Source organism: Solenopsis invicta, chromosome 8 (genome assembly GCF_016802725.1).
Source record: "Solenopsis invicta isolate M01_SB chromosome 8, UNIL_Sinv_3.0, whole genome shotgun sequence".
Taxonomy (NCBI): domain Eukaryota; kingdom Metazoa; phylum Arthropoda; class Insecta; order Hymenoptera; family Formicidae; genus Solenopsis; species Solenopsis invicta.
In genome coordinates this window covers 1,956,908-1,975,533 of record NC_052671.1, presented here as the reverse complement: position 1 = coordinate 1,975,533, position 18,626 = coordinate 1,956,908, and the positions used below count along the sequence as shown (strand labels likewise).

Below are 18,626 nucleotides of genomic sequence, written 5' to 3'. Positions count from 1 at the left end.
GCTTATGTCGCACGCATAATGTATTCCAATATTTTTCTACATCTTCCTATCTTTCAATTGATTTGAAAATTAGTTTACGATATTACTTGTATCTATAAATACAAATTAAAGCTTTGTCGTGTGTAATATTGATTTTATTTTTGACTGGAGTGAGAATTAAAAAATTTTAATGCATTTTTTGAAAAATGATTGAAAAATGTATAATTGTTAGTTTAAAACGAGAAATTCTAACCGGATTTAGAAAGTGATTAGGAAAATAGTCTTCTTCGTAAATTCTAAGATTGTTTTCTCAACATTATAGTTTCTACCTTTCCCCGGCTTCTGGTATAGATGGCTGTTGTTAGGGATGGCTACGATATTGATCCGTTCGAGTAGAACTTGACGGGGTGGAGCCGCTTCGCCCTAAGGGTAGTTTTCGCCCCACCATCGCTCGGCAGTCCTCGATTGGACGAGAAAGGAAAGATGGCCGCCTAGGCACGTACTGAAAACGTGATGCCCCGATATAGTCAGATGAGGGCTTCCTTTGGCTTTTCTCTCCTTCCTCCTTCGTTCTGCAAGAAATAAGCTCTGCAACCAAGACTGAACCAAGCGAGCGAGAACCTTTGCCGTATCTTCCTCCCCCTCCGTCGGCTTTTTGCGAAATTTATTACGGCGATATATTCACATCCATTAGATACCTCACTTCTTTCGCCTGCATCTTGCCCTCCGTCTTTTTCCTACCTCCCCCGCTCCATCCCGCCCTCTACCCTCTTCTTTTTTTTCCTCCTTACCCTAGCCTCCATAACTGAATGCACTCTACCGAGATCCGAGCATCCTTTTCATTCCAGTCGGCTGCATGCAAAGCCCTTTAAATCATGGCCGAATGCTCTTTTAGGGCTTTGTTTAAATCCGATTTAATATTTTGTCTAAAATGCGCGTCAGACGAAGCGACTTGTTGTCGACAAATTATGCCCAGATGCAATATTTCATTTCTCACGTAAAACATATCTAATTTTCAAATATTGGTTCTCGTCCCGATTTCTTCTACTTATGAATTTATTCTAATTGTGTCACGTATCTGGATTAATGATAAAGATAATGAATTGTGCTGCCTCATTAATTCTTTCTAGCGCTATTTTGGTTTTAATTCAACGGATTTCTAATTTGTTTAAACTTTGCACAAAATTTATAAACATTTGATAACATTTCGATAATTGCATACTGATAGACACATATTTCGTACATCTGTTCTTTTTTTATTACTTCATTCAGCATTGGTGTAACCATCCAAAATACATTTGCCTCGATTTTATATCCCGCAGCGTTTCGCTTATCGTGTTACTCGCTCGAGCTGCGAAAGGGTGAAGGGGTCGTGAATCCTGAAGGCTGTTTGGACTACAGAAGGAACAAGAAACTTGGAGGTTGAGACGGTTTGGCCTCTGGGAACTGCGGTCGATACCGCGCCTCTGCAAGGAAGGCAACGTTGCCAATCGGTTCGCTTGGAATTTGCACTTTCTTGGTAGACTGCAATCTCTTCAGCGTAAACCTATGTTTCAAAATTTTCTGAAGATATTCCTCTTTGTTGCTTTAAATAAAATTATTGAACGTCACAGGTATCTGGTAGATTTCTCAAGTATCTATCACCAAAAATTTAACTAAGCATACAGAATTTATTATTATACATGACGTAAAAAATTTATTTTAATCGAAATTAACTACACATTTACAAAAAATTGAAAAATTGCTTTTTCTTTTGATCGACATTGAATTATTATTTTTTCTTTATTTTGACTATATCTGTTATGAAATAGCAGTTCAAATTTAATAAGCTTTTGCCCTATATAAAATATTTAGAAATTATGTTTGACGTAGAATTTAATTCAATGTCTTTACATTGAATCAATTGTAAATCCATTCTAAATTTAAATATTTTTTATTTCAAAATTTTGAAGTACCTACTTTAACATTTATAAAACATTGTATAACTTGGCAAAACAGATAATAAAACTTCATAAAATGTGTCTTTGATAATCATGTATTAGAGATTGTATTCTTTTCGCATTTCAATTAAAGAAAAACTATACTTTGGGCGAAGATGACGCATAAGACATGCAAAAAATGACATCATTTTGGAGTGGCAATTTCGAGCTTTATGATCGAGAACGTTAACCAAAAAAATTTTAAGCAAAAAACTTTAATAGTACTATGTGAAAAATTTGTTTAAACTTAAAAAAAATTTACTTTACAATTTGAAGTAATCCAGAAAACAACTTCCTATCATTTGAATAAACTAGGAAAGATCCAAAAGCTGGCCGATGGGTTCCATATGAGTTCAGTCCGGACAACAAAGACGATGTGAGACAGCTATGGCCTTGCTGACAAGATTCAAATAGAAAGATTTTTTACAAAATCATAATGGGCAATAAAAAGTGGTTATTGTACAACAATCTTATGCGAAGTAAATCATGGGTTGAACTTGCATGGTCAACCATCGACATCAATTTTTGATAGAAATTGAATATCTGAATGTAATGTCAAAAAGATCTTACTGTTTGATGAGATACGAAGGGAGCAGTATACTTTTGAATTTTGATTTCCATCTGACTAAGTTGTAGCCGACCTGCTAGAACCTGGTCGACTGTTAATTCAAAGTATTACCAGTAACTCATGTTTTGAATGACAAACTTGAAAAAAAAAAGATTATTTACTAGACACGAAACGAGGTAAGTCATTTTGCGGCACAACACGCTCGGCCACATGTTCCGAAAGGGATGAAGGACATTATTTTTTTCAATGGGCTGAGAAATTCTTTCTCATGCAGCTTATTCACCGGATGTAGTCTCATCGAATTATCAACTGCTCCTTCCAATTGCTCCAACATTATTCCACTGATATACATTTTAAAACGAGAGCGAAAAAATATCAATAACTTTATTGCATCAAAACCACGATTTTTTTAAAAAAAGGATTTATTAATTGCCTAAAAAATGGAACAAAGTCATTGAAAGTAATGGCGAATATTTTGAGGATTAAAAAATACATGATTTTCCTATAAATTAATAATAAATTTATTTAAAAGAGGCACTAAAATCAACTTCCACACTTAATAGATCGCATAAAATTTACAAATATAGACATAATAAGAAATAAAATAAAACATGGACGAATGAAAATTGATGGTAAATTGAATAAAATTAATTTTGGAAGTATCAAAAACGGTTCACATATTACAAGATTCTGTCTGCTCAAGAGCGTTTTTGCAGACACCAATAAACGGTTTATGGGACTTTTGACCTTTTGTCGAGACCTTATAGCTTGAATCATTTCGGCATTTAGAGACTGGAGAAAAAAAATTGTATCGTGACGAATTCAAGGAGAAACATTGCTTCAAAGCAGTAAACAGATCTTTAAGAACACAATTTTTTTTAATTTTTTTTATATAATTCTAAAAAAAGGAAAACGAGGATGCATTGATCGAAAAGTATTGTGTCTTTAACGTTAGGACTTTAGTTACACATCGTCAGTATTAAATAAATCAAATAAATGCACTGTCTCAAGATTGATTGTGTAAAGTAAGGTTCAAAAGGTAATGAAAGAGAAAATTACTTCTATCGAAAATTTATGTTCCACTGCATTCATTCAGAAAAATATATGGTTAAAAATTATGCAGAATGCATAATATACACAACATATAATGCCATAGAGATATTAATGAGATACGCCAAATGTTATATAATAGAGAGAAATAGAAAAAAGACAGAAAATGTTTCTTTCTTTGATTATTTAATTAATTATGTGAGTCACAAATGGTTGAAATGGTGATAAATATTTGATCAACAAAAATTCACTGTCATATTTATTTTATGCCGAGCTCATCTTTGATCTAATCTGAAAAAAACATGCTTTAATTAAGATTACAAATAATGAAAGAAGAAGTAAAACAAACTTAAGAAGATCAGAAGAAACGAGAGATGCACTTTTCATCGAACTCATCCGTAAATGAGCAACGATGTGACGAACAAAATCCCGCGGTAGTTGAAGCACGTGCTTCCGCTCGTTCACTCTCGATTTCAATGTGTTTTTATTGCGTCTCTTAAATTCGCATTTATGAGCTCTTATGTTCTCCCCCGTCTTCCCTTTTCTTCTATCGGTGTGACTGGACCGAGCTGTAAAGCGTTGCGCTATGTCGAAGACAAATCGTCCGGCGCGAAGTTAAATAGGTGATAATTGTGACCGATATCCCATAACAATTGCAATCATAAATACTTTAATGAGCGAAACGACCTTGACGATTTTATTGGTTCTTCTTATAACACATGATAGTTGAGAGAACTCGGCGATCAATCACTTTATTATATGTCTATTTATATGGCATTAAAAGCAGCAGATTTCACGCGGTAGCTTCAAAAATTGACGCGAATAGACCGATACCTCCAGTGTACAAAAGAAGAACCGATTATATTGTCGATTTAAAAATCGATAATACAATTCGCATACTTCAACGTATGTATTTAAAATAATGATTCAGTTTTTTTCTGCTTTATAAATTATATTTGCAAATTAAATATTATTATTTCATTTATGTTAAGAAGTTTTCTGCTTCTCTGTTAGTATCATGTGCAAGATTATTAAATTTTTGGTGCAAGATTATAAACTGTTATGTTTATTATTATCATGTTTGACAATAGATTTAACATGTTTTTCATTCAATGTGAAAAATTAAATATAACGTCTTTTTATTTATAACATCATTTCTTTTTTCTTCTTCTTTTGAGAAGTGATCGCTTGTTTTATTTTAGTTAGTATGAATTTAAAAATACGATCGGTTAGATGTCATATAAAATATGAATGATATGAAATGAAACATTCGGATGTAATTTACTCGATGACTATTCGTTAAATGTCCCGCAACAATAATAATCGTAAATACTTTAATGAGTGAAACGGCCTTGCTAATTTTTTTTATTAGCTGTTTATACTAACATTCAACGTTTAAATTCAACGACTAATGACTTTATCATCTCTGCTTTTGTACACGATTGTAACTGGTTGAAGCGACGGTAAACGCGAATTAGCTTGGTTTCCACGCGTTACGTACTACATGCGAAAAAGCGCGTAAGAAATCGCGAACGTAAATCATTATGACGCCGAAACAAGCCGAAAGTGCTGCGCTCTTAGTGTCTTTCTTTTTTTAGGATCGAGTCATAATTTGTGTAGATAATAAATTCTCTTTGGGACTCAGTTCATTAAATAGCAGACATACATTATATTTCCATAATGAAAGTTTCTAGCGCAGGTTTCCGCCGTCTGATCCGAGGTCTTAGAGATCAAAAAATATACAACGACGGTTACGTGGGTATATTCTCATGGATATCTGCTACAGATATACGCTACAAGTTTTATGCTTTGGTTTTCGAGGTTGTAAATTTATTGCCCCCGCGTAGGCTCGAACTTTGTGTGCCCGATGGCCTTTTTGATGAACGATGATCAACGATAAATTACGACTTCACAAACCCATCGAGCGCCGTTATTTAAACACGGTGGCCGCCTATTTAAGTCAAACTGCCTACAGATTACATCGCTATAAAATAATAAACATAAAAGGTACTAAATGCACTCGAGCAGAAGTGCCCGATCGTTCGCTAGTTCTTCGCGCTAAATTCTTCGACATCAAATTTCGAATTTGTAATCGCGACGTGTCATATGTAATGAAGCAACTGTTACGTTATAGCATTATGCCGGGGTATAAAACGCGAATGCTAATAATTTCAACGAGGAATAATCATTATTCACGCGTCCGATGAGATCGGTAAATAAATTTAGATATTAATTATAAGACCAGTTTTGCAGTTTTTCTATACTTTACGACTAGAACTATATAGTATCAATATTAATAAGAACATTGCGATTTGCGATGTGAATTATAACCGTCGGCACAAGATGGTCGTTGAAAACGAAACAGATCCCTACGAGCGAACAGACGGCCATGACGCGATTCAAGTAGAAGGCAATCTATTAAGATATCGTGGGCTGGACCTAAGATCTCGAAACAACCCGAGTTAACCAATCGTGGACATCAGCATCGAATCTGCTCCTTCCACAACGCCGCTATTTTAGAATTCACGCCGCCATCCGCTCCTTTCACGACGCACGCTTGTTGTGTGCCCCCAAAGTATTTTAATTAAAAGTTCTTTAAGCCCCCAAAAGCCGCGCCGCTGTAAGTGATAAAGATACTTGACGTTTTTATCGCCCGTCCTAAACACAGTCGATGAAGATGAGCTGCCGCGACTTAATATCACGCGAAACCGGGTATGTTTGTAAGTTGGTGTATTAATTTAGAAACATAAGAGAGTTCATCGAACGAATGAGACGTTATACATTGCAAATATAACAAACACTTCAGAGTATTAGACAAAATTATGTTTATGACGCATTACCAATCGCAATACGAAGCTAATAAATTTCTTATTATCGTTTTGATTTAAAATTAATGTTGATTTAACGAATTGTTCAGTCGTAGCTCTCGTTCTTATTATTCATAAGTACAATCAGATAGCGCGCAACAATGTAGAGCAACATCGTTTCATGACTGAATTACAGAATGTCGATTTGTAACGGACGTTTCCGCGAAATTTTCACAGGCGATGTTAGGCGATCGTACGTTTTACATTCTTCACGCTACCAGTCATGAAGATAGCAATGAAAATGATGATGGCAGAGAATAATGGCAGGAGATAATGAGGGGTTTTGACAGTTCGCTAGTACCGCGAGAAAACGCGGCATTTCTCGCTAGGGATGTCCAAGTAAGCGCTAAATGTTTCCAAGAGGCTAGCAAGTTTAATCAATGGCGGACCTTTGTTTCGCATTTGCGGGAGAGCGTTAAGAGCCAATAACAGGTACCGAAATAAAACCGGCTAGTGACTCAATCTGCGGTACTCCGCTTCGTGGCATAGTGACTCGCTTCTTTCCACGGTCATCTTGAAATTCCAAGTGGGAGATGGAGCGTCGACAAATTATCTTCACGGATTCGCCGTTTCCTTTCGCGTATTATCTCTCGGGATTGATGTCAGCGTAGATCTAGGAAAGAGAAGAAACGAGAACGCGCGCGCGCACAAGAGAGAGAGAGAGAGAGAGAGAGAGAAAGAACGTTTGATATCACGCCTCAGGTCTGTCGACAAGTATTATTTCTCAGGACAATTACATTCATCTGTGTATGCTGTCTGTGTGCACGGCGAAAAACGTTTTGTTGATGTATCGTTGATAGATCGACTTGGCAACCGCCGTGTGACAATGCGAGAACATTAGGGACGAGCCAGTTGGCTTCGCGTATAGAAAGCCGACCTCAGCGCGAAGAAACGCGAAGAAGCGGCAAAAGAGGAAAGGGGTTAGAGCCAAGGCGGATCACGGACGATCTGTCATCGACGCGAGCCGGCATTTTACAAAGTATAAGGCTGAGGCATATTGCCTGCAGGTGCTACACAGAAGGCAGTCCGCAGGTAGATACGCTGGGCGCCTGATTGGCCTGCTTCGACCTGACTCCATCCTACGGTTTTGCGACGGCAGTGTGCGAGGCAAAGAGAGGCGGTCGTTGTTACGTGTCGCTCGCAACAACTCGTCTTGCTGCGCTGGCCTCTGCTTGCCTCGGCTGCCTTAACCGACGAGTGAGAAAGAGAGAAGGAGAGAAAGAAAGAACGGAAGAGAGAGAGAGAGAGGGAAAGAGAAAGAGACAGAGAATTAGAGACAGAGAGAGAAGGCTGGTACAGTTCGAGCATAGTAAATCCCGTTGGCCGGTACCTACGGTCTCTCTGGTCTTGGCTACACGCGTCTGTCGCGTAGTGGTGCTGCCAAGCTTTGGCAGCGAGCTAACTCGTTCAGCTCGCGGTGTATATTTCCGTTCCGTTACGTTCACTAACGTTTGCCTCGCCTTTGACGCCGTGGCTGCTAGGCACAGTCGAAATCCCGTCGACGCGACGCGACGCGACGCGTTTACCTGTGCGATCTCACGTGTCGACGCGACTTGAACAGTGGTACTCTATGATCGCTCCGTTGTTGCTTTTTCACTTGTTTTTATGTGGCGAACGATCGATATAGAATGCGTTGAACGATCGTTGTGCGCTCAGTACAGTGAGAGCGTTACCGTGTAAGCATCGTTCTTCCCGTGCTGAATAAGAAGCGTTAAAGGGGAAACTTTTATTAGCGTATTTCACAATAAGTTAATGTAAACAATTAAAAGCAAGTTTTTAATCATAGATTGTGAGCTATAGTTAAAAATTTGTGTATTTTCTCTCTCAATAACGGATTTGTGAGTGTCTTAATAAACGTTACTCCGGAAGCTCGACTGGCTAAACATGGTGACTTGTGATACGTGTCCTCACCAAGAATAAATTTGAACGAAACGCTTATCAATGACATTGCAACCCCTATTACGGCAGGGATCATTAACATTTTCATACAATCCTTGTGTTGAATAAAAACAATGCTCGTGAAATTTCGTGTAAATAACATATCCGATGTCCCTGTTTTTTGTCAGCTGTGTTAAACGCGAATCCAATGTGTGGCTGTTTCAGCAGTTGAAAAACGGATCGGCATGGAGTAGCTACCCAAGTCATCGAGACCCTTGGAAGGGAAAAGGGCAAAAGTGTTCCCTCCCTACGCCCTTTTGCCGCCGCGACGCACGACGACATTGGATTGTCGTCGTACCGCAGCGACCTCTGCGTCATTATTATTATAGCCGCAAGGTGAGTTGAAATGTCACTTTGCAATTACATTAGAATAATTTTTCTAAGCCGATTGTATTCCTCAGAATACTATTACATATATCGACGCAGGTTTCGTGCGGAAAGATACGCGCAAAAGGAAAGATTTTAATCAAATTTGCTCAAGTCGTTTCACTATTTGAATTTTGAACTAAATCAAATCTTAACTCTACGTTCCTTGTGTATTCATCTTGCCATATGCAACTTTATTTTCTTGAAACAAAATAATAATTTGCATTTATGAAATACAATGTTAATATCACAATGTACGTGATATTTCTCCATTTGCGGTGCTTTTCATTTTCATGAAAGGTCAAACAAACGTAAAAAATAAATATGGCATTGATTAACTAATAAAATAGTTGGAGAATCCAATTTTATAGAATCAACGGTGCATAATTTTTATGTAGCCACATGCTATATTAATGCGATAGTATTTTAACGTAATTTGCAATTATAAAATTCATTGATAATGCCGCAATGCAATGTGTGATATTCCTCCATTTGCGATGCTCTTCATTTTCATGAAAAGTCAATCAAACGTAAAAAATAAATATAGTATTGATTAACTAAAATAGTTGGAGAATTCAATTTTATAGAATCAACGGTGCATAATTTTTATGTATTTACATGCTATATTAATGCGATAGTATTCTAACGTAATTTGCAACTATGAAATTTATTGATAATGCTGCAATGCAATGTGTGATATTCCTCCATTTGCGATGCTTTTCATTTCCATAAAAAGTCATACAAACGTAAAAAATAAATATGGCATCAATTAACTAATAAAATAGTTGTAGAATCCAGTTTTATAGAACCAACGGTGTATAATTTTTATATAGTCACATGCTATATTAACGCGATAGTATTCTAACGTAATTTGTCCGCTCGTATAGATATGATCTTCATTAGACTATTGAGATTTTTGTCATGGCCACGGCAGTCTCATTAGGCAAGTGATGTCGCAGAAAGAAACCCATGCTGGGAACTATCAACTCTTGCGATTCGATCCCCATCGTTTTACGACTCTCCAATGGCGCGCATGTTCAGCATTATTTTGTTCTTCCTTGCACGAATACCTTCGTTCTCTACCCTTCCATGATATCAACACACCCAACACATATCCACATCTTATGAACGAGCAAACTTGGCGGGCCAAGAGAGATAAAGTACATAAAACAACGTCGCTATCTAAATTACTCATCGTTGATTACATATTTGAGCATCGCTAAATCCGAAAATCTTTACTTTTGGCATATTCTCATGATCTTTCTAAATAATTCCAATTGTAAGATATTCTTATAAGTTTCATTTTACAGTAATTATTGCACGCAATTACGAATAATACTTGTTAGATGTAAATTGTAGTTTAATCGATTTTTCAATTTTTTTATTATTATGTGATGAAAAAACGTAATCCTTTGATAGGAGCTGAGTAGCTGATTTTATGAATGGTTGATGAAAAGAAACAGATTTTGTAGCATTGACAAATAGAAGCTAGTAAAAATAAATTTTATATTGAACATTAAAAAGATTTATGTTTTTTAAATATAAAGGTTGTGAGATAATGTTGCTTTGGCTAAGAAAAGATTTAATCAAAATCAGATTTTTCGATGTTAAATATTTTTCTCCCAATTGAATCGTTAACATCCATAAATTCCAGAAAAAATGCACCATGATCGGAATATCTTGTAGATACAGTGGCATGTTTCTGATTTTACCGCGCGTACGCATACTTCGAGCGTGCGGTATCTTCTCGTGATAAAACGGACAGTGGATCTCTCGTATTCGGCTTCGGGTAAAACGCGTAGGTATAAAGACACGAGGCAATGGCACGGTGCGAAGCGGACTAAATAAAATTCAGAATTTATGGAAAGCGAGGGGGAGAAAAAAAGAACGAGTGCGGCGAACGGGTGGAGAGGAGGAGCGCGCCGGTAACGGGCGGACTGGGAGTACCTACTCTCGCGCGGAGGAGCTTCCCAATGAATTTGAATAAAAATGGGATGGAGAAAAGGTAGATATGCGAGGGAAGCCAGAGAGCGCAAGGGGAAGGAGAAATAACCGGAAAGGCAGAGAGAAAGAGAGAGAAGCGGCGAGGAAAGGAGAAAGATGCGTATTCTCGGGGTGGTCGAACGGGTAGGCGGTTATGGCGCGTTGAGTTTCTGCTCGCATGAGAAAAGTAGATACTCTAAATATCCATATAAGTATTCGCACAATTGGCGTGTCTCTATTCGATGAATGTTTATGATGATTTAATACTCTACGTGCAGTAAATCATTATCGCAATTCTTACTGATATTTTTCTAGTCTTGTTGATAGATGTGCTTTGATCGTCGAGTTGTATGGTATTCGATAAAGTTTCGGATTTACCAGTCTTCAGAACAGGATGGCCGATAGGAGGAGAATATCAAAGTATATAGGGGAGCATGGCTGCCGTCGGACGCGATGGCGTGGAGAGTGGCATGGCCGCTTCCAAGCCAGCAGTTTCGATTTTCCTCCACTTTTAAATCTTTTATTACTGCTTGTCGTATTTGAATTTTTCATTTGCCATGTATCTAATTTATAATCGTGTTGGAATGCCACGATATATAGGGTATTAAATTTCGTTATGCTGATAAATGTTATTTTAATGATAAATGAGTTCTTTTAGAATTTTTCATCTCAACATGTTTGCGACTCTATTATTTTTTTTATATGTAAAACATGTTTAACTTTTTTGTTATTGTTTCAGTCGCGCTTAATAATTCTATTGAATTTATAAAACATTTTCTGATTTAATCTAGCTAAGATATTTAAATTAAATTAAAAAAGAAAACAAATTATTACTTTTTATATAAAAATAAATTTTTTTATTTATCATTTACTTTAAGTATCTTTATTATGAAAAGCATAATCTTATAATCTTTTTATTTAGATAAATTTTATAAACAGAAGATGGTGACACATATTTGAAATTTAATATGGCAGTCAAAATTAATGTGCTTTTTACATTATAATATTCATATAACATTTTAGGTTTATACATTAGGACAAGTAGAACTTTTTAAAAATCTGATGATTTATTTAGGAATGTAAAATGAAATCTTTATCCATTTTACAAGGAAAATATATGATAGAGATTTTAAAAAAATTTCTCGTATATAATAAATCATATATTTTTCTTGTAAAAAAATAAAAACTCCATTTTACGAATTAATTAATACACAGTTCGTTTCTCTAATAAAATGATTAAATTTCAATTGTTTAAAATTGAGAATCTGGAGAAAGGAAAAAGAACGTAGTTTTCGATTCTTCGATCTTGTCGAGTTGGAGAATCATCATGGCCGCAAGTGACGCTTTTCAACGACATACACGTGCCACGAGCGCGAGATGGTGTTGCCGATGAATTGCCCACGCATAGCGGCTCGCGCGATCCCGCGACAGCCATTTTGAATTCCAAGACTCTTTCTGCAGCGAACTCGCCGGTCCGGAGAGCGGAACCCCGCCAGAAGGATAGGAGAACCTTCTGCCGCGGACACCGTCGCGTCCTCGTCTTATTTTTCGCGTGTCAAAAGACCGAGACCGTAAGCAATATTGTTGATACTTGATGTTGCAGTCGTATACCCCCGCGCGTCTCCCAGCTCCCGCTTATTCCGCTTGGCAGGAGGCCCCCTGCATTTCTGTAGACTTTTTACTTCACGTGCCCCGTGTTTCGAATCTTTCTCTCTCTCTCTCTCTTTCTTGTTAACTTGATTTTTTTTTAGTAGTGATATATACAGAGTGTTCAAGAATAAACGGATGCTTTAGCACAAATAAAGATAATTTTTTTATGAAAATAGATAAATTTAAAATTGTTTTTTCAATGAAAAATTGTAATTTTTGTATTGCATTTTTTTATGTATACTTTTTTTTACCGTCTCATTAATTCTTTAATTCGTTATGAAACTCTTTAATGCACAGACAGATATCTGCGTCTCGGATCTGCAGGGATTATTTGTTTTACAAGAATAGACTTCTATATCAACTTCCTATGTGTGTGTTTAGGCTCGTGTATGCAAAGTCAGTGGATCGTTCCGGTGATATGTAAACGTTCTACTTTATGGCTGACGACAAGTTTATGTTGATTGCTCGTTATAGTCATTCTTCTTTTCTGATTTAAATTCGTACAATGGATCCAGTTTATTCCATTAACATCCAATTTTGTTTTTGTTACTTGTCTATTTCTTCTAAGCATATAATTATTGCTACTTAATATTTGGTTTTTTATATTACTTTTATATTATTCACTTTTTACTTCATGTTAACTTATATTGATTTTATAGTTTGTATGAAATTTAATTGAATAAAGAATAGGCGCTTATTGTAAAATTTAAATATAACATGTTTACTCTTGTACATTATGTTAAATTTAGTTTAAATTAGATAGAAATAATATAAGTATTATTATGTTAAATATGTCCCAGAGAAGGATTAGATATATTAAAAGAAGTTTCTTCTCTTTTCCCTCTCCCTGTTTATCGTATACTTCCTTGAATTAAATTTAACGGTTTATCATTGAAATACAAGATAGGGCTGACGTCACTTTGTTTGATTAATGCAATCTCAACTCCCCTTTGAACCCTTCTTTGTTTACGCTGGGAAGACAGAAATTTATGAAACCACTTACTCTCCGCCCGGAAAAATAACTTTTCATATTCCTAGCGGTGTCACCCTCTTGTACTATCACCCTCTTTCATCGCCCCCTATTCATCCGCATTTTTATATGTTCCGTAATTTTCTCAGATAATATTTTCTCATTTCACCTCGGAGATTATACCGACTTGTCTTTTTCTGTTTTATCGATCTGGTCTGATTTAACTTTCAGCAGTTTTACAGAGATGGCGCCCATATCAAACTGAAACTTCATTTAATCAAAATTCTTAAAATTCTATAAAAATCTTAAACAAAAATTTAATTATTAAATTTTTTTATGTTAAAAATTATAATCATAATTTAATAATAGGTTATCATTTTTTCTAACAATAAAAGAATAAATCAATGAAAGTAAAATGTTATTGCTAATTGTGTAAAATATATATTATTGTTCGCCATCTACGGTCATGCAATAACTGTATTATAATTATAAAATATATTTAATAGTGATAAAATAAAAATAAAATATATATTTTTATAGATAAAGGAAAATTCTGTATACTGCTGTACGCATTTATTTTAATCTTTTGTTTTATTTATTAATTTTATACATTAGAATGTATCTAAAAATTTATATCTCTATATGTACATAGTAAAATATTTTCTAATAATAATTTTTTTAAATTGTTATTAATTTTCTGTTCAACTACTATATAATATGCTTTTCTTTATTTTTACAACGTTTTTTATTGCAAAACAAATATATGTATAATAGTAAATTTTTATTAAAATTTTGCGTTCAAGAATTCACACTTGTTGAAACAAGTAATAAATCATTGCGTGCAAAGATATTTTTATAATTTATTTTAAATTTTTGAAATTTCCAAACAATGCCCTATTTAACATATTTTGTATATATCGTATATTGTCTCCTTCATATCATTCATTCTTTATGTTTTTCATTTTCACCTCCGTTCCATTTGCCTCCTAAAGAAGATTCCATCGCGGGTCCCCATCTATTTTCCGTAACAATAATTTCAAGGGCTCCTCCTTCCAGGACCCTTACACCACCAACCACCCTAAATCCTTTTTCCAATAGAAGTACCCTTCAAGGAACCATCTCGTCTCACTTTTTCGCCAGACACCGATCTGCTGGCAAAAAATGTAAAGTGGTTTGCCCGACATTATTTATCACCTACCTATATCTCTGCCTTCTTTATTCCCTTCAAATCTTGAGTTAAATCTTAATTTTAAAAGTCCCGTTTCAAAGTATTAAAATATGTTTCATATTTCTTTATATTTTGCTTTAGACTCTTCAGAATTAAATGTACACAGTTACGTAATAATATATATTTATTGTATAGATTATTTATTGAAAATTATTTAAAAAAATATATATTATATATATCTTTTTTAAATAAGGCATAAAGTAAATGTCCTGTATAAATAAGGTAATCTGACGTGTACTTATATCGAATGTTTACATAAAATTTATTATTATTAAACTCAAACGATTTTTTTATTGTAATATTAAAATTTACTTTTAATGCAGGTATTTAAAGATTGTCCGGTCACTAAAACGTTTATCTTAACTTGTATTATTTTGAAGTAATATTTGCATATATGTACATATAGTTACGAACATTGAATTTTCTTGAAAATAATCTTTATTATAATTGCTTAATGCTCGTTAGACCGTCTGAAGTGTTTCCGTTAAAGTTTCATAGCCGAATCTTGGATTGATTGAAGCTTGAGTGATTCACAAGCATACAGGAATGGATGCTATAAAAATTTCCAGACTCCAGACTGCTTTATATTTAGTTTACTTTACACTTGAGATAACTTGAAAAGAGAATTATTAATTGTTTGGTTATATAATTTCATGTATAACTATTTTAAATTGATGCTTTATTTCATACGTAATTAATTAAGACGTAATAATATCGTATAATATATTAAAACGTAGACAAAAATAGCTTTTAAAAAAATAAACAATAAAAGAAGAGTGAGACAAGCGAAAAATACTTGAGCAAAGTGAATAATAAATATATTAAACAATGGTTACATTAAAAGTTCAAAGATATAAAATAAGTTACAAAAATCGAACTATAGTTACTATCATAATACGTTACAATAATACTTCGGAATTTTTTAGGCTAATTGAGAACTACGAACAGTTAAGTAAACTGTGCCATGTAATACAGCTGACGAGCAAATGTAGTAATATAAACAGAGATTCGCAATGCATAAACGAAGATTTCTCGACAACCAAACGTAAACGTCGGCATATGCGTGCGATTCGTAGAATCTGGTTTGCCGCAACAGATCTGGATCAGGGGTCCACAGAAAAAAAATCATCGTTTTTGTAAATTGTCACTAATATTAAGAACGAAATGAAAAAACATCGTAAACTTTCCTTCTCGAATTTTTTCCATCACGAAGAACGAAATAAATATCAATTTCGGAATATTTTTCGACATAGGTTGATACAGTAATTATATCGTTTTATCTAAAATTTTTATTATAGTCTTAGATAGACTAAAGAGGCGGGTTTTTAGAAAGAGCAGATGTTAGTCGGGCGAAGCCTAGGAAAAGTGGGGAGAAAATGTGGAACTGACATGAGTGAAGAAGATTGTGGTAGTATATGCCGCCCGACGAGATGAAGGCGGAGAATAGGACGAGAAATGCCGGGGTAGATCAGACTGCCTCTCATTAAGTTAAATTGTCTTTTAGGATGAGCTTCCTTAATTACTTATCCTCCTCTACGATTCTCCTCACCTCATCTACCTTTCGGATCTACTAGTGCATGTAACAATAAAGTAACAGGATATTTCGGAGAAAAATTCTCTATTGGTGCACATATTTTGATCCAATGAACAATTGGGAATGCTGTTACAATTTTATAATATATGAATTACGTCGTTGCGATTTACCTGCAACGAATTAATACTTGTATCATGTATGATTAATCTCAACATAAAGAAATCATAATATTAAAATGTTTTTCCTGTCGAGATAATGTATTTGGCTGCACCATATCCTATCTTATGAAAAGCGAGGGATGCGCAACGGTTGACAGACTGCAGAGTGGTGGAAGACAGGGCAGGGGGGATGGAGTAAGGGATGATAGGTGGGGCTAGAAGAGAAGAAAGGGGGAAACAGTCTCTAAATATGCTAATACCCGCGCCACGGAGTAATGAGTTTCTCGCGCTACCGCGATTCACCGGATTGCTATGCATATATATTCAGCTATAAACACAACTTAGATTACTGTATGTAGCGTACCAACTGTCACGACGCATGCGTATCAGTCCTTATATCTCACGTCCTTTGACCTTATCCCGAGATATTTGACATAATATATGCCACATATAAAACTAAAAATAAAATTCAAAATTTTCATATGTCATCCAATTTAAATTAACTTTCACGTTTCATGCGTGTCTGATACTATAGTATTTTTAGCTGTGATCTGTAATAGTATTCGTGGTAGCATTAATCCGCGCCCATGGATCACGAACGCAATTCTCTCATAATTTCCGTAAATTTCCACCTCCACCCCAATATCCGGATCACCATCTCCATTCCCTGTGCCCCGTCGTCCATCACATTTTCAATTTCCACCACGTTTCCCGTTTCCTGCTTCAGGACTGCTTCGGCTTACTTCGATCATAGTGGATACCTCGGCGGTGCCGTTTCATTGGTCGTCGCAAAGCCATCAGCCTCACCGTCGGCAATAGTGATTCAGTCGTGGCAATGAGTTTCGAGTTTCGTTTCAAGCTGTATAGCTTAACATTTAAACTTCACGTATGGTTCCTTCGAAAAGTTCGAGACCGATTTTTCTTCGGCATCCGTATCCGTGTGAACACCATTTTTCTTCATACCTTCACAATTTTGACATTAACTATCCTAATACTTGTATATTTTCCAAATAATATTGTATTATCCTGTAATCGCCTCGATTTCAATGAGCAACCAACTGCACGTCTCGGTTGAACTACTGACGACGTCCCAAGTAACATTGCGCGCGTGTTACGTTTCACGGAGGTTAAAAAGACGTAAATCCGAGCATGATGGAGCGATGTTTAGGAAATCGTGGTCATGAAATGTCAAGGAGGCGCGTGGCCTGCGCCGACGACGGATGACGATGCCCTGGGAAAAACTAGACTAGGCGTTTTTATGGGCCATCAAATTACACCGACCACCCCATAAAATGTTTAAGCGGGCTTCCGTGTAAGATACACAAGCGGCGACTAGGATAATGCTCTTTTGTAAAAGTGCATCTACTCACCTGTCCAGTATAAACTTGATTTCGGAAGAATCTCATTGAATATTCCCTTCCTTTGCATTCAGCTCGTTCCTTTAATATATAGCCGTCTGTCTGTACGTCGACTTGCCTAAAATACTTTGTCAGCTTATTAAGAAAGTTTTTTATCAGCTATTGTCTATCAACTTAACAAAGCGCAGATTCTATCATAGCTTTAATTTTGCATGCGCCAACTGTTTTGCGCAACAATTAACGTAAATTCTTATCTAAGCGCTACGTAACTATCAAATGGACGACAAGCAATGATATACAGAGAAATTTATTGCGTCATGTTTCTCTCTTTCTCCTCGCTAATATTTCCCTCGTTGTGACTCGAGGGAATGAAGACATCAGAAGTGCGGATGGATTTGCTCGCAACAGAAGCTTTACGCATTTGACTTTTACTAATCTAATGTCTGACTTTGTGAATGAACGTATAAACGGCAACAGGCTATATCGTTAATATTGCGTGACAAGAATAAACGTCGCCCATAATTCAATATTATAATTATACCCTCGTAAGAGGCTTTATTGTCCTAATTAATATGCATCGTTAAAGTAATTGCTGGTAGTGTAGATTAGTCCTGCTACCTATTATGAACGTTTAGTCATCTTAAACGAATGCTACCGTACAGTTTTATGGTAAAGATTTGTGATTATTGTATATAAATCTTTCGAAAGAAATTATTTGTAGCTTGTTGAGAAAAAAAGAATAACAATAAAATATTCCTAACATAACATTGTTACTTGCATACAATTCGCATAAATATGATCAAGCTACTCGTTTAAACTACTTTTATATACCTCACACCGCCTTGTGTGTAATATATTATTGATTTGTAAAATTATATACAATATCATCGATGTTACAAGAAAACTAATAACAGATATGTAGTAAAACAACTTAATTTTTTGACAAATTTTGTAAGAATTAGTATAATCATAGAAACTATAATTTTTTAAAAATTTAA

General features: G+C 35.4%; 1 protein-coding gene across 1 annotated transcript in view; it reads left to right on the top strand.

Moving 5' to 3' along the window:
* The window catches only part of LOC113003707, a 78,869-nt gene that overhangs the window by 48,166 nt on the left and 12,077 nt on the right, over positions 1–18,626 (top strand). Inside the window, exon 3 of the mRNA XM_039452941.1 lies at positions 8,547–8,717. Within this exon, the coding sequence (XP_039308875.1) occupies positions 8,547–8,717 (171 nt within the window). The remainder of the gene's footprint in view (positions 1–8,546; positions 8,718–18,626) is intronic.